This window comes from Protopterus annectens, chromosome 11.part0 (assembly GCF_019279795.1).
Source record: "Protopterus annectens isolate FY-2018-M chromosome 11.part0, PAN1.0, whole genome shotgun sequence".
NCBI classification, from domain to species: Eukaryota; Metazoa; Chordata; order Ceratodontiformes; family Protopteridae; genus Protopterus; species Protopterus annectens.
In genome coordinates this window covers 1328279544-1328303080 of record NC_056745.1, presented here as the reverse complement: position 1 = coordinate 1328303080, position 23537 = coordinate 1328279544, and the positions used below count along the sequence as shown (strand labels likewise).

Genomic DNA, 23537 nt, shown 5'->3' with positions numbered 1-23537 from the left:
AAAATAGTTGTTTCCCGTTGAAGGGAACATGGAAAATTGTAACAGTATGACAGGGTGTGGATTTATAGGTAAAAAAAGGAAACAACCATTTTAAATTCTTTGCTGAGAGATTCTGTCATAACGGCAACATGGAATATTTGCAAATCTTAGTTGACTGGCTGCCAAGAGCAACATTTATGAAATTTGAAATACAAAAGGGTAATCTGTGGAAGCACAGAGTTAGGAAAGTTTCATATAAGTGCCTATGTGGTCAGTGAAGGTGAGGACTGAATCTATGTACTAAGAAACTGTTCATTTATACAAACCTGAGAGTATTTGTTAGCAAATGTGTTTGGATATAAAAATATCAATTAGTGCATTGACAATACATCAGAATTTGTGGAAACATTTGCTGGGTTTCATAGGCAGTATGCATACTACAAAGTGTGTAGTTGAACAGGAAATGGCCGTTAACAGACCGTTTGTGATGCATAGCAGAAATGTGACAGACTCAATATCTGCAAATGAGAGCATATTAACATGTAAATGAAAGCATGCAGGGAAATGAGATCATATTAATATGTAAATGAAAGCATGTAGGGAAATGAGATCATATTAATATGTAAATGAAAGCATGTAAGGAAATGAGATCATATTAATATGTAAATGAAAGCATGTAGGGAAATGAGATCATATTAATATGTAAATAAAAGCATGTAGGGAAATGAGAGCATATTAATATGTAAATGAAAGCATGTAGGGAAATGAGATCATATTAATATGTAAATAAAAGCATGTAGGGAAATGAGAGAATATTAATATGTAAATAAAAGCATGTAGGGAAATGAGAGCATATTAATATGTAACTGAAAGCATGTAGGGAAATGAGATCATATTAATATGTAACTGAAAGCATGTAGGGAAATGAGAGCATATTAACATGTAAATGAAAGCATGCAGGGAAATGAGATCATATTAATATGTAAATGAAAGCATGTAGGGAAATGAGATCATATTAATACATAAATAAAAGCATGTAGGGAAATGAGAGCATATTAATATGTAACTGAAAGCATGCAGGGAAATGAGATCATATTAATATGTAAATGAAAGCATGTAGGGAAATGAGATCATATTAATATGTAAATGAAAGCATGTAGGGTAACGAGATCATATTAATATGTAAATGAAAGCATGTAGGGAAATGAGATCATATTAATATGTAAATGAAAGCATGTAGGGAAATGAGATCATATTAATATGTAAATGAAAGCATGTAGGGAAATGAGATCATATTAATATGTAAATGAAAGCATGTAGGGAAATGAGATCATATTGGTAGGCAAATATATACAGATGGAGCACAAATGTGATTCGTGGTTATAAGGGTGAAAAATTGTGCAGCAGAATTCACTAAATGATGAAAGGGCAAAACTCGCTGAAAATATCAGAGTTGCAGACAGAAATCATACTCATCATCTCAGCAGCAGTCATATAGCAAGACTTATTAGAAATTATACCATGATCCCCCCAAAACGTGCACGCTGATTGGCCAGCGTGCCTGTTGTAAATCGAGTTATACTAATGGAAAAAGGTCCGGTCGCCCGGACTTTTTTCCATTAGTATAACTCGGTTTTTTAAAACACTGTCTCGCTATGTTAAAAGGGTTTAACATAGCGAGACAGCTTTAAAATAAGCAACGGAGATCTCCGTTGCTTATTTTAAAGCTGTCTCGCTATGTTAAACCCATTTAACATAGCGAGACAGTGTTTAAAGCAACGGAGAAAGCAAGATCTCCGTTGCTTTTTAGTTCGCTATGTTAAATGAGTTTAACATAGCGAGACAGTTTTAAAATAAGCAACGGAGATGTCCGTTGCTTATTTTAAAACTGTCTCGCTATGTTAAACTCATTTAACATAGCGAACACTAAAAAGCAACGGAGATCTTGCTTTCTCCGCTTTTGCTCACAGCTCTGATGTACTGTGCAGGCACAGTACATCAGAACTGCCGCGGATGCCAGACATCTGCGGAAGGGCAGTAAACAGGCATTATACTATGCCATTATTTAAGAAAAGTAATAGTTTCTTTTCTTAAATAATGTCATGGTATAATAGCAATAACCCACTTCTGGGTGTGGGTAATGCTAAATTTACCCACGGTTGGCTTTGTTACCAAACCACGCCAACCGTGGGTAAATTTAGCATTACCCACACCCAGGCGTGGGTTATTGCTATATTAACACCTTTACATCCTGATGATATGTGACAATAAAAACATTATGGGCAGAGGGTAGCATTCCATAACTTAACTGCTCAGGCAATTATTGACTGATTCCATGTAGATTGGGACATTGTATGAAGATTAGTTGATACGTATCCCCTACATACAGAATATGCAGGAATACATGGACTCCTCTCATTACTTTGAAATACAAGGTATGTAGCCTTTTCCATCCTAGCTATAGGGACCATTCAGCAACCATCAGATAACACATGAGATATTTCTCAGACCTTTGCATCTAGAATACTGGACAAGTTGATTAATATAATACTTTTATATGTAAATGACCATATCTAGTTTCCTGGCACACCAAATAAGAGAGCCACCTCTGTGCATTGACATTCCTCCCTGAAATATTAGCTGCCATAGATTATTGTTGTTGTTGTTGTTGCATCTTTTGGCTTTTCCTGGTTAGGGTTCGCCACAGCGGAACTGCGGTCCGCTAATGATTGGCAGTAGATTTTTACATGCCGTGTTGCTGACCCTGATGCACAACCTTCAATGAAGGTACGCCCATTCATGCATGTCTCCACACAGAAGACGCACTAGCTGAGAATTGAACAGGACAACGTCTTACTGTGAGGCGACAATGCTACCGCAGCACCACCACCGCAGTAGGTGCCATAGATTGTACACATATAAAATGAAGGCCTTATGTGTCTCACACCCACAATGATTTGTCAATAGAAAAGGCTACCATTCCATGCCAGGTAGTCAGAAGTCAGAAGAGTACCTGGCTCAAACAGCATCCTGAGCCAGTACCAGGAACCAGCTCCCTACCTCCTCAGCTCTTCAAATAAAGAGCAAAATAAAAAAAAAATAGCTCTTCATTGTAATTAACTGATTGCTACATTGTTGTAGCAATCAGGTTATTACAGTTAGATCCATGCCCTCTCATCACTTCCACTGAAGAGCAAAAAAAAAAAAAAAGAACTTTACTGTAATAAGTGATTGGCTTATTACAGTTAGATCCATACCCCCTCCTCCCATTCTTCCACTCAAGAGCAAAAATAATAAAAATGGTCATTCCTTCTCCTGGCACACTAACTAGGTGACCAGATGTACGATATGCCCCTATCCCTCCTACTGCAGACACTCAGGTCTCATTTCTTTGCCCTGCCCCCAACTCTCCTTCCACACATTTTATTAAAAAAGACATAATTATTTAGTTTAAACTTTACCGAACTGCTTCCGCTAAATGAAAACATTGAAACAGATGCTACAGTTTATACTCTGCCTGCATGGAACACTGGGGTGCTCATGTTTTACTTAAAATATAAAATTTCTTCTTTTAAACTGGAGCACCCATGAAGTTTGCATAACACAAATAGTGTAGCTAGGGTGGGGAGAGAAAGTCAAATGCCAATGGTGCAAAGTATTAGGTAGCGTGACTGGGGAATCATCCATCATCCCGACCACTCTTTAGTGCAATACCAGCTTTTAAAAGCTGGTATTGTATTTGAGGTCAAACCTGTGTGTAGTAGCACTTTGTGTGTGTGTTTGTGTGTGTGTGTATATATATGTGTGTGTGTGTATGCGTGTAGTTTAAACTGTAGCAACAGACTGCTAAATTGCAAGTAAGCAGTTTGCTACAGTTTAATAGTGAAAGAAAATATTTCTTTTTTAACTAAAACCCGAGTGCTGTAGTGCTTCATGCAGGCAGAGTATGTACTGTAAACTGCTTGCTACATTTGTAAAAAAAAAAAAAAAACAGTTTGCTACAGTTTAAAAAAAGATAGTTTTTTTTTTTTTTTTACTAAACTGTGAGGACAGACGGTTGTGGGTAGGGCACATAATTGGGACTTGAATGGCTGGGGCAGGGGGAGGAGTGTCATGCATCTGGCCACCTGGTTTGTGTGCCAGTAGAAGGAATGTATTGTCCTTTTTTTTTTGCCCTTCAATTATTTATTTATTTATTTTTTGCTTTTCACTTGAAGAGCTAGGGGGGGTGGGGAGCTTGTTTGTGGGACTGGCATAGGGCAGAAGTTGAGCCAGGTGGGCTTCTGATATGGCATGCATCTCAGTCATGTTGCTGCTTCCTTCACGGTGATATTTCACAACATTCTTTTTGATAAGTGAAGGGTCAGGGGTTAAAGAAAATATATATGGTTAAATATATCATCTGTTCAAATGTAGTAATTCCCCACATATGTTTCAGCTGTTCTAAAGTTAGATGGGATGCACACTAGATCCCTGGCTAATGATACCTCTACAAAATCCCACATAGTGTTGCCAATCTCCAGTACAACACAATGCATGCAGAAACTACAGTAGACTTCCTCTTATCTGGCCTGTCTATAACCAGCTTCCTCTTTAACCAGCCATTAAATTTCTGCTGTAACCGTAGTAAAAGACTACAGAGAACAACAACATTTAAATTATGACAGACAGTTGAATTTTAGACTTCACATTCATTAGAAAAATGCACACTAACACAAATACTGTTATTCTAGCTGATTTATAACCTATAAATGCTATTTTCTATGCATTTTCTGATTAACCAGCCATTTGTTTATCCAGACTAAGGTCCGGTCCCAGTGAGACCAGATAAGAGGGAATCTACTGTAGTAACATAATGGAGGTGTGTTTGGGTAGGTCAAAGTCTTTTTTCCCTGCTTAGTTACATCCCGGGGAAGGCACTGCTGTAAGTCCCAGTGGTGGACTGTGAGATGTTTGTGGTATATGTTCTTGTTCAACACCAGGATACATTACATACCTAAATATGGACAAAAACCTATTCATGTCTTATACCTCCTTATTCTCCCTTCTTTACTCACTTCTTTACTTCTATCAATTTCTCTCATCTGGCTTTCTCTCTGAATATATCATAAGGCTGATTTTCTCTCACTTCACATTGCATTTCCTATTTATATTATACTAACTTTCCTTTAACTTCTCTAGAAAGTGTCTAAAATTTCTCTATTAAGTCATTGTCATATAACTTGTATCTGTTCTTAACCAATGTTTTCATATTATGTCTAGTTTGGTATAATTATTTAAACTGTATTTGTTTTTTGCATTATTTTTAAAGGCTGTAAAATTATTATTCTTAAAATGTTTTGTAATACTGTGGAGTGTTTATCCTAGCGCTTCCCCTGCAAATAGGCTCCTACCCAGCCAGACTTTCTAGGTAATCAAATTTCAATAAATAAATAAGTATGCTGCATATATGATTGTGCTGAATTTGGCAAGCCAGCCTCATGATATTGGTACTGTAGTACAGTGCACACTTGGCTGGTTCAGAAGGCAGTATCTTCAGCTGATGAGAGTAAGGCAAAACAGAAACAACCAGCAGCCACATCCTTCCCACTAGTGACAGTCTCAGTACCTGTCAGTGTAGGTGAAGCAGAAATGTGTAGTCCAGAACTATGGCCCTGAACGTACCTGTCAACTGTCTAGATTTTCACAGAATGTCCAGATTTTTGGCTCATATTTTTGACCTGTTCCTCATAAAATGTGTGGTTTTCTGGCAAATCACTGGGATGATGTGAGGATTTAAGTCACTAAATTATAGCATATATTTGAGATTCAGATGTCAAATCCTTTGGAAAACGTATGCTAAAACAAACCCTGTTACTCTAGCAACTTTCTAAGTTTATAAATGCAATATTTAAAATATGTCCCTATTTTTGGGCCTTTGCCCCCCCCATTTTTTGGGCTTTGTCCAGATTTCTTGCACTAAGAGGATTAGAGGTATGCTGATGAGCACATACTAGCAGTACAGTGTGAACAAATGTGATACACGCACTGCTCATATCTTACTATAGTGGTCAGTGCATGGCCAGGCCACACTGTACATTACATATCTTCACATACACCACACAGAAAGGAGGGTGGAGAATGCCACAGTCATCATCATGTGCACAGGTTGCTAGAGACACAATAACACATAGCTGTCAACACACACTTACTAGGGGGCATGTCACAAAAGGCAGAGACAGGAGTCTATAGGTGATGGATACCCTGTGACAGAGATTACTTCTAGCTGCAATGTGAGAAGGATAACACTATATGACTGTAACCTGGTGCCACCTTATTAGCATAGTGCAGCATGACTTGGAACCCTTGTGGCAAGAAGGTGGTACAGCTGTGGCATGTGACCTGGATGTAGACCACTGGCAATGTGTTCTGCCAATAATGGCTGGATTTCATTACCATGCATAATAAAAGTTGGTAAGCTGCCATACACTGCCTGACATATGTGACAAGTATGTACTTCGCCATGGTCACCCCAGGTATGTACCCTACCCAAATCTTGGACACCATTGCTAGTCTGGGCACTTGGATAAACTATTCACAGTGTGAGTACTGATGGTGACACTGGTGGTCATCTACAAGAGGTAGATTCTGGAAGTGGTCTGTATCACTGCGGGTCTCACATGTCCACTTATTTAAATGTCCATGGAATCTGTGTCCTCATAAAACAGCTGGTTGACATCAGCATTGTGAATGTTAGGCAACACAGTAATCAGCTCCATAATAGACTGTGTTGCAGCAGACTGAGCCTAGATGATAGTCTGGTACATTTGATAACTGATCCCATGTGCTGCGCACATGTCAGGGGTCCCTTGCTAAATGTGATGGCATCAAACACCACTGCAAGGCTGCATTATGGTGAGTAAACCCACATCAGATGCAAGTATAGGGGAATTCACCTTGGTGGGGATGTGCGCTCTTAGACTATAAAGTCTCAGGTTTATCAGGTTTATAAGTGCCAACATCATCCTCTTTTCCTGCACCTAGCCTACACTGCTGTCACTGTAACCATGCTCTTCTCTGTGAATATGCAATAAAAGACACACCAACATGATAACTCTTTGCCCTGTGGCTTGCACACCAAGTGTGGGCACCCAAGATGTTCATATTGTCCCAACCTACCTCCACTGCTGTCCTGAGGTGCTGGATACATCATCTTTCTATGACAAAACATGGGTATTATATGGTGTGGTCAGCTTACTATGTCTGCAGCTAGTAAAAGCTGGTCAGTAACTCCTCTCTCCAGCAAGTGTTGTCGGTGGGTCCTGAGTGCTTATAGCAGGACTTCATTTACAGCAGGCCTAAAATTGTCTAACCTGTGCCATCCACCCTGACCTTTGGACATGTAAACACCTCTGAACACAAGAGAGACTAATATAGACTATCTACTACTTGGTCAATAAGAGTAACAGTTACCTAGGTATAGAGCAGCTATGAAGATATTTAATACTGGAGTTAGAGGGACATGTGGGAACACTTATGGCTAATTCACTTGTCAGAAACTGATACACCTGAACTCCGTGTGGGCCCATCCCATTTGTTATGACTTACAAGTATATTTATGGATAAACATTCATACCTGGTGCTAACACTGTGGAAGCATGAAGAAACATATGTGACACAGCTATACAGTACCACAGTTGGTGATGTACATAGATATAGTCATAACAATTGCAAACACAACAACATAGGCCACTATGTACTGTAGGCAGGACATATCAACTCCATACAAAGTAACAGGCATATACAAGGACAGCTTGTCCTGATACCATTTTCTATCTTGTTGTCAGTACAATATGTGTACAAATTTTATTTTTATGTATTTATTATTTATTAATAGTATACATGGGTCTGATCTTTAGACTCTTTTCAACCATGACTCAGGCCAGTTGGTGAAGATATACTTGATAACAGTCAATTCTAAAGACACACTGAAATCTAAGAATGTAAAAAGGTAAAAGGAAAGATGAAAATCCAAAAGGTAAAAAAATGATAAAAGCAATAAGCAAAATATACAACACAGTTTACAATATGCAATACAGATATATAGAAGGACAGATAGATAAATAGATATGGAAGAAAAATGCAAAAAACAACAAACAAAGCAAAGCAAAAGTCAAACTACACAATACCAATTACATTGTGAAATATAAAGAAAGGAAGTAAAAATGAACTACAAATAGCTAAATGCAAAACTACACAGTAGTATACATACGTATCAGGACGGAGTCTAAACTAATAAGTACCCCTGTTAAATGCTATAACTTGTAGCAGTAACAGCCATAACTAGGACAGGATGAAGGGGGAGGCTGCCACAAGTGCAAGTTATGTGGGAATGTTAGCGGCAGTTGATGGGTTATGAGTGCAGTACTGGCATGGATTGAAGAACCTGTGGTTCTTAAATGAATAACAATATTGTATTGTACTTGTATTTAATAGCTCAATATGCTAGTGATTGTAGCAAGGTGCTTGCTATAGTTACAGTTCAGAGTGGAGCTTATTATTTTTGAAGACATTTTTTGGGTTGCTAACTTTAAAAACAACTTCTGGTTTCGACCTCAGCTTTGAGTTGAGAGGGGCTGCAGTTTGAGGTACTACACTAGGGTACCAGATAATCTAGGTATGGCTTTGAGTAATATTTTGTATTTATATATTGTCATATAATTCTTCCCCTAGTAATACGCTACCAAATTTCAACACTCTAGTCAGTGCTATAGATTGGATTCCCCTGTATGCCATGTCTGAACCCACCTCAGTTTTAGAATTTTTCAGCACAAAACTGATCACAGTTTAGGATACAAAAAGAAGGCTGAGATCACAGTGCTGTTTAATGCTTTCAGTGAATACTAAAATCAGAACTAAAGAGATTCAGCCTGGAATAACTGGAAAAGGAATCCCAACAATACAGAGCTACACCAATCATTTCTGAGTTTAAGGAAAGAACGAAGAATTGTAACAAATACTTCAAAAGGCCTGTACCTTAGACAGAAACAGGAAACAAACTGCTCTAGACCCAATGAGTTCTGGAAAGAAAAACAATCTTAACAAGGACATTAAATAGCTCTTCAGCAACCAAGATTGAACTATTGATATTGAATCATTCTTCCTTTGCTAATGATTATGCATACTTTTTGGGTCTACCATAACTAAACCTTTCAAACAATTTACTTCCCCAACAATGAAGAACAAGAACCTTCATCTCCTGATCTATACCATCTAGCCTCCTGTGCAGCAACCTTTCACTTTTCTGAAATGTCAGTAAAAGAAGATGAAGCCCCTATTTCTCAAACTCACCAACTCAGGATCTAAATTCAGCAGTTTATATCTTCCTAAGGCTTGCAGCTGAAAAAAAAAAATCACTGTATTTATGTTTAACTTCTCTCTCACTTCAGGCACTGTCCACCAGAATTCAAGAACACAGTTATAATCCATCTACCTAAAATCTTTTCTCCTAATAGTTTGAAGGATTAGAGACCTATTTCTATCTTGCATCCTATTACCAAAATATTTTAAAAAAACTTTTATATAAGCAACTACTTAAGCATATTAGCAGCTGTGGCCTGTTATGAGATGCACAGCATGGCTTTTGCAATGTCTTGTACACTTACTGCCCTGGTAAGGGTCACTGATACCATTTATTGCAACCTGAATGAGACACTTATTACTGCAAGTCTTTTTGTTGACATGAAAAGGGCTTTTGAAACTGTCATCCATACCCTTCTTCTCAACCAACTCAAAAGAATTATGGAGATAACATTATTTGCTGGTTCCACACCTATCTAAATGACAGAACCTTCCAAGACCATAGCAATGTCTCATCCTCTACTGATGCTAAACATAATAAAGATGTACTGCAAGGGTCTGTGCTAAGTCCTCTTCTCTCTCTCTCTCTGTTAATGATCTCACCCTCGAATTACCGAACCTTAAATTAATAATGTATGCAGATGATATGATGCTCCTGCAACCCAGCAGTAGCCATTCTGACCTGCAAACACAGGACAATTTCAGTCACTTATGCAGCTGGTCCAGTGCTAACAAACTACTAATTAACCCCAAATAACAACTGTTATGATCTTTGCCTCAGCCAAGAAATTACCCAATATTCCTCCTATTCCCTTAACAGTTCTTAACTGAAACAGAATACCTAATATCATCGAATACGGGTAGCTAGGACTAATACTTGGTCCTATCGTTTTCCTTTACTATATACACCAATTTTGTAATTAATAAAGTCCTTGCTCAGTTAAAACTATGTTATAAAATCAGTCACCTCATTTCACCTGCTGCTTGCTGGGCCATTACTAGAAATATCTTACCATACAAGCTTGGGTATTCTACTTATATGGCCTTCTAGTTATACTTTCAGATCACAATGTTAACAGAGTACAGGCTACTGAGAATAAAATCTGCAGATTCTATTAGCAGACAATCAGATGCACCATTGATATTTGCTAAAAAATTCCAAATGGCCTTCAGTGCCTCATAAGGCCACTTTATTCCTTGCTACTCATAATTTACAAGGTACTAAAAGATGGTCACTGCCCCTCCACCATTTAAGAGTGAAACTACCTTTACAAGGCAACCTTTATGAACTGAGAAGGAGATAGGACAGCAGTTTCACTCTATTACACCCTCCATTTAAAACTGCTGTAGTTGAGTGAGCCTTCTGTAAACTGGGACCTGCTTCCTGGAACCACCTGCCTGTAGACATCAAAAATTTAGAAACCACTAAAAGCTTCAAAGATGTAACTAAACAGCATCTCCTTACTGAATGTATCATGACAATGGTTAGATAATTACCATCCCATATAATGAATACTAAAATACATTTAAAAAATGTTCTCATTCTCATAATGTAGCAGCTTATATGCAAATATTTCAAGTGTATGGGAGTTCATGTAATATATGTATGATGGCACTGTATTTTATGCACAACTTAGCATGTATTTTGTGTATATCTTTTTTCAATGCACTCTGACTGAATCCTTTAATGTTAGTATATCTGCATTCAGTCTTACTATGTTCTGAATTTTGCTATGTAATTTTGTAATATTGTTGATTGAAAGACTGAGTAGTTATTGAATCCCTAAATGACTCAGATATTTTGCAGGAAGGTTTGCCCTAAATAAGTAACTGGTGCCAAAGTTACAGACTGAAATTAAATGCCAAAAAATGTATTACTGTATTCTTTGGAAAGTCGTGTACCCCAGGGGAACTAACACATTGACAATATGCACCTAAAAGTTTGATCCAGTTATTCGGGATTTGGGAACTTATGTGGCCAGTGACCTAACATTTGACCAACATGTGTCTATTGTTGTAAGAAAGGAATTCTTTTTTGCAGATCTTATAAAAAGGGATTGTGTCTAGATCTCAGATGTCAGTGTCCCCTTTTACTCAGCCCTCATTAGCCCAATCGTTAAATATAATGCCCCCTTTGACATGTATTTGTCCAAACACATGCAACAACTGAAACACCCATGGAGATACCTTACTAAAATGATACAAATCCTTGATAACATGTCCTACATGGACTGACTCAAAGCTCTGTCACTATACTCAGTATCCTGCAGACTGCTAAGAGATGACATGTGTCTGGCATACAAAACCTCCTTTGACCCTTTACTGATGGATTTACTGCACATCAGCATGTCAGGTGGCATCAGAAATACTCTGTCTAGGGATTTAAACCTCTTCCACATCATCAACAGAATAGTTTGGAGGGACAGGTATATCCTGCAGAGGATACCACTGCAATGGAACAGACCTCTCATCCACGTAAAACAAAACTCATCCCTGTCTATGTTCAGGCACAACTTAGATCTATGGTTGGGAGACAGAACAGTTACTCCAGGACTGCTTCCTGTACTACTAATGGACAGCTCTTACATGCTTTATCCTATGCATGGATCCCCTCAAATTATCTATAGTATGATCCCAGATATTCTCTTTATGAGTATTATATAATTATTGATCATGGGATGGGTAAGACCTATCTGTAACCAAATGGGATAAGTTATTTTGAGCACAAAGGAGGAAAGTGACTAGGCTTAAAATGGTCTACAAGGGCAGCTAACCTAGTACTTACCTGTAAACCTATGTATTTTTTTGCTCTTTGAGCTCGGATCATGGCTGAAAAAGGTGAACAAATAGTAACTTAATAAATAAGCATGAGCTATAATTTGGCTGATTGTAGTGTGTAACCATAATTCTTTGCCCAATGGAATTTGTCATAGACAGCTGTGCAGTAACATGGAGCAAGTGCTTCCTGGAATTTATGCTGTATCTCATGTGCTGTTGTATTTATATTACACAGAGCTCATGTGGGGTCATGTTTTGTTACCACTAGGCTTATCTAAATGGAGTACCCGTACAAGGGTGAATATCCTTAGGAAGTTAAACAATGACAGCTCATCACACACTTACAGAGCACTGTATCTCATGTGAGAGCTACTTATAGGTGCTCAGAATGTTGCTATCCCTCCAGGCCCTGCTGTCTTCTTCTTCCAAGTAGCTTTCGAAATGTGCACAAGTTAGCATAAAAATGGATGCTTGCTTTTAAACTGTGCAATGTTTCATCAGTTTACATGGAAGGTATGCAAATTAGGCCAGCTGTGATGAATGCTTGAATTACTTTACTTTGCAGCCATAAATCTACAGCACGGAGTACAGCTTGGTGTCTTCATGCGCCTCTTACTTTCCCTGAGTCTGTGTATCACATTTTTGTGGAGCTGCAAGCTGTGCTACCTACTTTCCAGAAATCACATTGTATGTGTGATTAACAACTACCATTCTACTCCTCAGGAATGGGCCACCATTTTCTGAAAATATTCACATGGCAATGGCATCAAGCATAATCAGGTCAGAGGAGCAGTGCATGCACTGAAATGATAACCTGTGATGTTGCCACCAAAATGATGCCTTTGCAAAACAATGCTTTGAGCAGTATTGTAAATGGAATACATTCTCATGTTTTTTTTAAGTATGTGTAGAGAGCTGTTCTCCTTAATGGGAGATCTTTGTCTCATTCAACACACCACAGGTGGGTGGGCTACTATGTCAGATGGAGGGATTGGTGTCTTGTAGTGTAAATCACCATCTACATTTATTGTGATTTCTACAGGACATGTTATGTGGCAGGATTATGCTGTCCTATGTCAGGGTGCCTACCCACATCTTGGTCTGTCCCCATGTGTAGAAGAAGCATATTTCTGTTTAAGTATATTAATGTAAGCACAGGGAACCAACACCTGCCAGTTTTCCTTGACCATTACGACCTGGGGAATTGTGGCCATAATGTCTTGAAAGCACAAACAATTGACCCATACTACTGGCTATCTTGATTCACCCAGTTGTGATGGATCACAGTAATGTCCCACTGGGCTGCTGCAGTAGACAGCATGGTGTTGTTAATACTCCAGCATTCTCCCAGTGTGGTGTCACAATGCATATCCCCTGCCTTGTTAAAATTCCCCTTTCAAGTCTGTCTCTGTTTATCCATCCTAGTGTGTGCACATCCATCCCTATTTATTTATGCTGTTGTATGTGTATTTACTTTCCTGTGCAGGCTGACCTACACCATTTCCTATCCTTCTGTTAGTTTCACCCTTCTCTACCTTCACTTCGTTTTATATATAATGACAAAAGAGGGCCCTATCAACTCAGAAAGGTGTTGACCTGCCTTCTCTCAGTCTGTGCACTACTATATACTGTCCTCCTACGTGTCTGTCTGCTTGCTACCTTCCCCATTTTCTTACTTTCCCATACATCCCCTTTCTCTCTTTTCATGCATCTGGCAGGTGTCCATACCACAGCACTGCAGTTGCAAAATACTGTGTAACTATATAGCTTTATGCTCTACAGTATGTGACTTCATTGTTAAATGCAAGTCAGTCTCAAAGAAAAAACACTGGGCCTGTTTGCTGTGGTGTGTTTTGTTCTGGAATGTCATTTTGGCAGGAATTCTACACTCAACATCCTTACCACTGCCAGGGTTATTATTTGGCTGTCCACACCATGTTATGCTCATTTATCATCTGATGACCTCCAGGGTACATACTACACACACAGTGGTCAGTTATTTTTGTTCAAATGCACTATCCATTGTGAGTTACATATGCTCAAGCAGTAAACTGCCATCAGTTAGTTATAACAGTGAGATAAAGACATCAGTTAGTTGGTCAAATTGAGAGAGGCATAGTTTGCAACAATGGTCTGAACTTACCTACCTGCTTGTGTAAGGAAACCGAGTGCAAAAACAAAGTTTATACACATAAGTTCATAGGTTCATAGGATGATACTAGGCTATTGTCCTGGAGGCCCTTATAAGCCTAGCCAAGAATTTTGCCCATGCTCCCTCAAAGTTAGCACTTGTTTCCCCTGTCCAGCAGGGACACAGGTTGGATTCCAGGGGTGTATTTTTGGTTTCCCATCCAGTCATCCAGGTTCCTCTCAAATAGGGCTAGAGAGGTACTCTGCTTGACATGGAGAGGGAGTCTATTCCACAAATGGGGGAGTCTTTGGGACACAAATCTATCTCGCCAACAAGTTCTATTAATGTCACAGACCAGGTTAAGGCCTTGAGTGTGGGTTGCTCAAGTGGAATTTGTCTTACAGATATGCAGCAACTCCATCAAGACTGCGTCTTAGATGCCCTTGTATGCCAGACACAGGTCAGCTCTGAGCAGTCTGTATGAGACTGAGTAGAGGGACAGGACTTTTAGCCTATCTGTACAGGATAGGTGTTTGAGACCCTGTTTTTTCCTGGTCAGGAACCTCTGTGGTCTCTCCAAATACTGCATGTTTAGGCAAAGTACTTGGTGAAGGGGGCATTGTACTTGATAATGGGTCTGATAAGGGAGGACTATAGGGATGTTATGACCTCCTTGTTCCTGGATGAAATACCCTTATTTCTAATTTGGGCCATGTAGAAAGCCTTCTGTACAATGGAGGCAATGTGGTGGTCAAAAGTGAGGTTGCCATCAAACTGGGTGCCCAAGTCCCTCACGACTGATTGCTTAGTTCATTGTTATTAATGTGTTAATTAGTGGGGATGCCATTTTCCCCAAGGGGGATTATGATGCATTTCTTGGCATTCAGTTTGAGGCCATGCTTCTGGCACCAGTCATTAGTTTGGGTAAGGCTGTCTTGGGGGATGTTCGCATCACTAGGGGAATTTAAGATAGCACCCAGCTTTCAGTCATCTGCAAACTTGGTCAGCCACAGACCACTGGTTTTGGGTTGCACCTCAGAAAAGTATATCCCAAACAGTAGAAGCCCCAAGACCAATCCTTGGGGTACATCATTCATTACAGATCTACTTCTAGAGGTGGCTTCCCCTCCTTTGACTGAGTGGGTTCTATCAGTGGGCCAGTTAGCTACCCATCTGGTAACATATGGGTTGATGCCTAGCTGGGAGAGTTTGTCTGTTATGCCTGAGTGGAGAATAGCGTCAAAGGCTTTGGCTAGGTCTAGGTAGGTGGTGTGCACTGTCTTCCCTGCATCATGGCTTTGGTAACTGTTTCGAAGAAGTTGACCCAGTTTAACAGGCATGATCCCCTTTGACAAAACCAAACTGTGTGGGGTCAAGTGTTTGGAAGTTACCAATGTCCTTGTTTATAAGGTCCATGAAAATGCGTTCCATGGCCTTGCAGATCAGGCTAGTTAGGCTGATGGGCCTGTAATTGCCTGGGTCAGTGGATGCTCCACATTTGTGTAGAGGGATGATAGTGGCTGTCCTCCATTCAGCTGGGATGAAGTTGGTGCTCAGGCTTTGGTTGAATATGGTGTCTAATGGAGTGGACAGCTCATGCCTGAGTTCATGTAGGATACAGCCAGGGATGTTATCGGGTCCCATGGAGACTGTATTTTTTGCCTTTGAAATGGCATTAAGGACCTGCTCCCTGGTGATGAGGCGAGGAGGGCAGGTGCTGGGGATGTCCTGGTTTACTGATAGGGTACAGGAGGTGAAGTTTTCACTGAACCTGTCTGCCAGCAGGTTGGCTATATCTATGGTGTTTGTGTATGTGGTGTTATTGACCACCAGTTCAGAGCAGATTTGGGTGTTACCTTTGAGATTGCAGACATATGTGAAGAAGGCCTTGTGATTGTCCTTAATGGATGCGGCCAATTTTGACTCAAAGTTAACCTTAGAGGATTTCACCAGTGAACTTACTTCCATGTTCAGACAAAGCAAAGATTGCTTCCAACTTGGCACCTGCTTCTTCTTGGTCCTGTACAGCAATTTTTTTCCTTTTATTATAGAGTTTGTTTATTGCTGCTGTACTCCAGACAGGTTTACTCTTCTTTCAGGAAGATGATTTGGTCCTGTCAGGTATTGCTGGGTCCATACAGCTTTGTAGGTGCTCATATAATTTTTTGTGTAGGCTTGGACATTAGTGCTACTTCCAACTGAAGGGATGGTGGTTGTGAAGCTGCTTATACCTGCTCTGAGGAGATTGTAGTCAGCTTTGGAAAAGTTTTTTTGTTTGGCCCTGATTTTGGGGGGGGGGGTTAGGAGAGATGGTGACCTCAAAAGTGATTGCTTTATGGTTGGGTCTTACCAAGGAGGATGATACGGTAGGGGTACTACAGTGGCTACCCATCTTGGTTAGGACCAGGTCCAGGATATTTTCACCTCTCATAGGGCTGTTGACCAGCTGATCCAATGCATTGGCATTGACGAAGTCGAAGAATCTCTGGGCATTCATGTTTGGACTGGAATAGATTTCCACTCTATGGTTGGGTAGTTAAAGTCACCCAGGTTTGGGGTAGAGGGTTGAATCTTGATGGATTCAAGTAAGTCCAGATAGGTGTAGTGGGTGTCCTGAGTCATGATTGGGGGGTCTGTAGCTAGCTATGATTTGAATAGATGTTTGTTCAACAGTTAACTGCAGTTGGAGTGTCTCTTGTGCTTCATACTGTTTGACCAGCCTGGAGGTGTGTATGTCTTTGATAAATATTGAAACTCCACCTTGTCTGGCTTTGTAGCCCTCCATTTGGGGTCTGAAAGTATGGTAGGATGAGTAACCTGGTAAGGCTGGGCTGTTCTCTATGGCTTTGAATCAGGTTTTAGTGACTGCACAAATGTCAGCATCCTCCAGGGCAAGGAATGCTTGCAATGAGTGCAGTTTCATGCTAAGACTTAACTGCAGTAATGATCTGGTCAGAGTGATCTATTAGCCGAGTGTTGACATCTGTTGCACATATTTTTAACACACATACCTAATTTACAATACAGTGATCCTCTGCAAAGTGATCTGTGAGCATTTGCAAGCAATTAACATTGTCGCTGCTGCCTGTGCTTTCATAATAACTATTACTTACTACTACGTCTCCTGATACTAATATTGCTAATGTTTTGATACTGATGACACTCTTATACTGCTGTTTTATACTACATTTAGTACAACTAGAACAGCTCTGTTCCTATTTATACTATTTGGGTAGTAATGTTACTGATCTGTCTCTGATACCATTACTACAACACTGTTGCTAGAGTTGTTCTCCGTCTAGTGCTGCTCTTATAATAGCACAGGAATTATAACTTTTTTATTTATTTACTAAAATGCATGATTCGCTAATTCATAACAAAGGCATATGAGGCTTTCTAGCTGGAAGGTATCTCATAGATTTTTGTCCTCATATGATTTAATTGTGGTAATGCATGCAGCTTTTACACTCTTTGCTGATAATGGATTGACAAAGTGCCAGAGCTGTACTGCTTACTTTACTGTTAAATGAGTGGTACTGCCTGCTCAGTGGATACATTTGTTACTTTTTTGGTGTTAGGTAAGAAAAGGTCACTGCAGGATGAGTGTCGCCTCCTGGTGGCTGAGTGCCAGGCTCTGCGGGACAACAACACTTTGCTGAAGGAGCAGTTGCAACAGTCAGAAGAGCCCTTCTCAGGGTAAGGAGCATGCACACAGCCTTGTGCACAATTCTTCAATTTCTATCAAGTTATTTTATCAGACTGCATTCTTCTAAAAGTGAGACAATGAATGACAAGTGACATTAGTGAAATAAATTATGCTTGGCAAACTTGTTTCATAAAACACACAAAAAACTATCATCTACAGTGTAATTTATTTGTTTTAAAAAAAGGCTTACTAGTACCAAATTAACAGACAATGCATCTAGCTGCAGTTTTCTTTGTTACTTAGTATATGGCCAACCATTCATATCACTACTTAGTTAACTTACAACTCCTCACCTCCATTTGACACAGAGGATTAAGGAGCCATTAACAAGCTGTTTCTTATAGTCCAGTGATCTAGGGTTTGATTCCATCAGCCTCCACTGCCTAACTGTATGACTCTGAGCAAGTCATTTAACCAGACAGTGCTGCTGGACTGAGTTTGAAAAAGGTCCAGGGCGATTAGCTCTTTAACTCAGTAAACAAATATAAACAAAATAAAACGAATACCTTGCATCAAGCTGTTCTTATCTGAAAACTGCACAGCACCTATTCTCTGCTTCCCCAGGTACCTCTACCACTCACTGCTGCTCTCTCACACATAACCAATATGGTACTACCTTTGTTTATGTTCAAGCAGTCACAAGTTTGCATCACCATCATCATCACCTCTTCTGATAGAAAATTAGTAATAATAGCAACAACACCACTGTTTGCCAGCATTGTTATCAAATCTGTCTACATTTTACCAGTGTTATCACTAGCTAGACTAGCTGAATCTCTACATCAGCAATGTGGCATGTACTTTCCTTTGCACACTTACACAGAAATCATTGTCCATATCTCTACATTACTACAATTTTTCAAATGCTCTCTTATTTTTATGCTGTTAATTATTATTATAGGCTTTACATATTCAGCCCTATAATAATCCTAACATTATGTATATCCCTCAACTGTCTCTTATTTTGCAGAATGTACCTGATTTTCCCTCATATTTTTATCCCGTCCCTAATAAAATTTTGGATTTTCTGGTAAATCAGTGAGGATAACAGTCAGACAGTAATGCCAGACATTAGGGGTAAAATGCATGTTTATGCATAACCTGTTATTCTATTAACATTTTAAGTGAATTAAGGTAATATTTAAACATTTTGGCTTTGTCCAGAATTCTTGAGGAATGACGTTAAGAGGTATGGTTATATTATAATCCCTTCACACTGTACAGCATTTCTACACATAGTTCCTCTTATAGGATCTCTTCAGGTGTAGGCAGCCTTACCTTACTACCCTGTATACAAATTCAGCCTGTATCTAAGTTCTTTCTGCCCTGTACCAAGACTGTTTTCTGTTTTACTGTCAACCTAATAACCCCACACATATCTCTTATTCTGGACTCTGAAGCAGTCAGTTCTGCCATAGTTGTCACTTTTCCTAACATGGTTAGCTGGGCTTAATACAATTTCACCATTGTACAGTACCCTTAAACTGTACAGCACCTTAGTTTAGTCACCTTCATATGCAGTTCTGGTGAAATTTTGTGTCTGTGCTAATTATGCACCTATCTATATTATTTTGTAATTGGCATTTATCATGATTAATTATGTTTTATGTACTCATATAAATATTTTGTAAGGTTAGTACTCTCTCTGAAGCAGTTATAGTAAAAGTGATTCTTATTTATATCAAGTAACATTTTACAACTGTCTTAATTTATATATATATATATATATATATATATATATATATATATATATATATATATATATATATATATATAATATATTAATAATATAATATATTTTTAATGAAACTGCAACATAATTCATTAGACTACTTTCTTATTTGAATAACTATTCTATTCAATTGTGTATATTATATTGTATTATATTATATTATATTATATTGTGCTTCAAACTTCTGTGACTTTGTATGAAGAATCATTGTACTTTAATCAAGAAAATGTAAAAATGTCATCTTACCCTGATCTCAATTCATACTGCCTTTTGCCCAAGAATTCTTTCTCAAATTTGCCTAGCTACACAACTCACACATTTGGTTATGAATCATAATTTGAATATTGTTAATATAAAAATACTTATTTTATATAGTTATGATATTTTTGAGCACTTACACTGTTACCATCTGTGATGACCCGCCAGTAAGGAGCCTCAATCCTCACTACTGGCACCTGTGGGGAATATTTACTGAGAGGATAACAGGCACACACACAGTATCTCCAGATGCAGCTCTCTGCATAAAGCACAGTTTCCCTTAAAAACCAAAAGATGAGCACAACTGAAGGATGACCCATTCTCTTGAGTTGGAAATTCTTTATTACACAATAACCATGATAAAGTAACTCTGTTGTAGTTATTGTGTAATAAAGAATTTCCAACTCAAGAGAATGGGTCGTCCTTCAGGAGTGCTCATCTTTTGGTTTTTAAAGTGGTGACATTATTTTGAGCACTTTTTATCTCTTCTTTTTTGTGTTTTACAGTTTCCCTTAAGAAATCATGGGGAGCACAGTCAGTCCAGGGCTGGTTTCTCCCTCTTTCTCCAGATCTCCAATAGGACTCCCCACTGGCACAGCTATAGAGTTGAGATCTCAGATGAGTATCCAAACCAAGACCTCCAGCACCATCTCTGTCCAACCAGTGCTTCATGCCCCTGCTCAAGTAGTTGACACACATTTTTTGAGATTTGATTTACACACACACATGCACACACACACACACACACACACACACACACACACACACACACACACACACACACACACACACACACACACACACACCTGGGAAAGGCTGGCACAGGTTTATTAGCTATGCCCCCTTCTGCCCAGAATATAAGGTAGTTACCACTGCCACCAGACACTCATGCCAGCTACCTTAAGGCCCTTACAAGGGTGCCCAATATACTGAGTGAAATTAATATTAATACAAATGGTAGTTTGACCAAGAGCAAGGCTATTAGGAGTGGCCCACACAATGTCACCAAATAAATATAAAAATATGCTCAGAACTTAAATATCTCTAAAAGATCAGCCACAATAAAAGGTTCATAGGTTCATAGGTTCATACTAGGCTATTTGCCCTAGGGCATTTATAAGCCTAGCCAGAATGTGTTTGGCTTTCGCCACCCATTTTAAATTTATTTTGCTATGCCCTTTTTCGAGGTTAGTATACTGTGCCTCTGTCTAACAGTGACACAGAAGTGATACCCGGGGTAAACCTACGATCTCCCATCCACTCATCAAGATTCTTCTTGAAGAGAGTCAATGAGGGACTCTGCCTAACCTGGACTGGGATTTTATTCCAGAGTGAAGGGAGCCTCTGGGTTATGAATCTGTCCCTCCAGCATGTCCTATTTATTTCAGTGCTGAGGTTCAAGTCTCTCGAAAGTGAGCTCGATGGGATTTGGATTTTCTGAGGTGCAGCATGTCCATTAATTCCGGGTTGGACATGGCTTTATACGTCAGGCACAGATCGCCTCTGAACAGGCGGTATGCCACTGAGTATAGCTGGAGTTTCTTTAACCGGGCAGCATATGGCATCTGTTTGAGCCCTTTGATCCTCTTGGTGAGGTACTTTTGGGGTCTTTCCAGTTGCTGCAGGTGTCTGGTAAGGTACATCCCAAAAGGGGCATTGTACTCAATTATGGGCCTGATGAGGGATGAGTAAAGAGGCACGATGACCTCCCTGATCTAGATGTGAATCCCTTCATGATTAGGTGGGCTATATAAAATGTTTTTCTAACCACTTTGGCCACGTGGTTGTCAAATGAGAGATTACTATCAACTTGGGTCCCCAGGTCCCGAATTACTTCTTCTGTACTTAATGGATTTCCACCTATGTGGTAATTTGTGGGCACTTTGTTTTTGCCAAAGGGGATGACTATACACTATTTGGCATTTAGCTTGAGGCCATGGCTCTGGCACCAGTTGTCTGTTTCTATGAGGCCCTTTGGAGGATGCTTGTGTCGGCTGGAGAGTCGATTATGGCACCCAGTTTGCAGTCATCTGCGAACTTGGTCAGCCACAGTCCTTCCGTGTTGGCCTGTACCTCCGAGAAATATATACCGAACAAGAGAGGTCCCAGGACTGAGCCTTGTGGGACACCACTTGTAACTGGTTTGGAGTCTGACATGGCTCCAGCAATTCTAACCATGTGGGTTCTGTCCTTGAGCCAGTTTGCAATCCATCTAGTGACATAGGGGTTTATATTTAAGCTGGTGAGCTTATCTATAATGCCCGAGTGGGGTATTGTATCGAAGGCTTTTGCGAGGTCCAGGTAGGCTGTGTGGACCACCTTCCCTCGTCAATGGCCTTGGTGACTGTTTCAAAGAAATCAACCAGGTTTAAGAGGCAGGATCTGCCCTTAACAAAGCCAAACTGGGTAGGATCCAGTGTTTGTAGGTCCCCAATATCTTTATTTATGAGGTCCATGATGATCCTTTCCATAGCTTTGCAGACCAAGCTAGTCAGGCTTATGGGGCGATAGTTTCCAGGATCCATTGAGGCACCACCTTTATGGAGAGGGACCACTGTTGCTGTACGCCACTCTTTGGGCACATATCCTGTAGTAAGGCTGAGATTGAACAGTAGTTTTATGTTTGGGTTTAGCTCTTCTTTGAGTTCATGTAGGATGCAGCCCAGGAAACCATCTGGTCCCATTGATGCTGTGTTTTTTGCTTTGAAGAGGGCGGCTCTTACCTGAGCATCTGAGATGTCAGGGGGGCAGCACTCTGCTGGGATAGATATTTGCCCTTTTGGTGGGGAGAGGGGGGAGAAGTTTGCGCTGAACCTGTCAGCTAGGATGTTGGCAATGTCTGTGGGTTCGGTGTATTTTTTGTCATTTTGGACTAATTCTGAGCATATCTGGGAATTACCACCCAGGTTCCTAACATAACTAAAGAAAGCCTTGTGATTATCCTTAGTGTCCTGTGCAATTTTTCTCTCGAAGCTGGCCTTAGACAATTTTATGTGTGCCCGTAGTTTTTGCTAATATTGATCAGTGTTGCCTTCTTTTTTGGGGATTTTGCTTTATCATTTAGTAGCTTCCTCCTTCTATTTTATAGTTTGTTTATGGCTGGGGTCCACCAGACAGGACGTCTGCCTTTGGAGGATTGGGTCTTGGTTTTATTTGGGATCGCATGATCCATGCATTCCTGAAGGTGTTCATAGAATGCGTTTATAAAGGATTCTGCGGTCTGGGCCGTATTTTCCACAGGCCCGGGGGCTTTGAAGGATTCCACCTCAGTTTTGAGGAGTGTAAAATTTGCTTTAGAGAAGTTTTTCACTGTGGTTTTCTGGGCAGGGGGTGGGGTCGGGATGTGAATATCCAGTGAGATTAGTTTATGGTCTGATCTTACCAGTGAGGGATACACTTCTGGTCTGGAGCATAGAGTCCCCATGTTGGTGATGATCAGGTCCAGTATGTTTTCCCAGTAGGTTTAAATATATTTAATAGTAAATAATAAAAGAACAAGACAATACTAAATATCAATTCAAGGTAACATCAGAGTTCAAAATTACAGGAAATATTTAAAATAACATTGAAGGACAGATGCAGACAAATAAGGAAAAACAGTATCTAAACTAAGC

The 23537-nt window shown here is 39.7% G+C and overlaps 1 protein-coding gene across 1 annotated transcript in view; it reads left to right on the top strand.

The window, feature by feature from the left end:
* Window positions 1–23537, top strand: part of CCDC136 (coiled-coil domain containing 136) — an 852200-nt gene that overhangs the window by 282340 nt on the left and 546323 nt on the right. The window contains exon 5 of the mRNA XM_044088645.1: window positions 17806–17923. Coding sequence (XP_043944580.1) covers window positions 17806–17923 — 118 coding nt within the window. The remainder of the gene's footprint in view (window positions 1–17805; window positions 17924–23537) is intronic.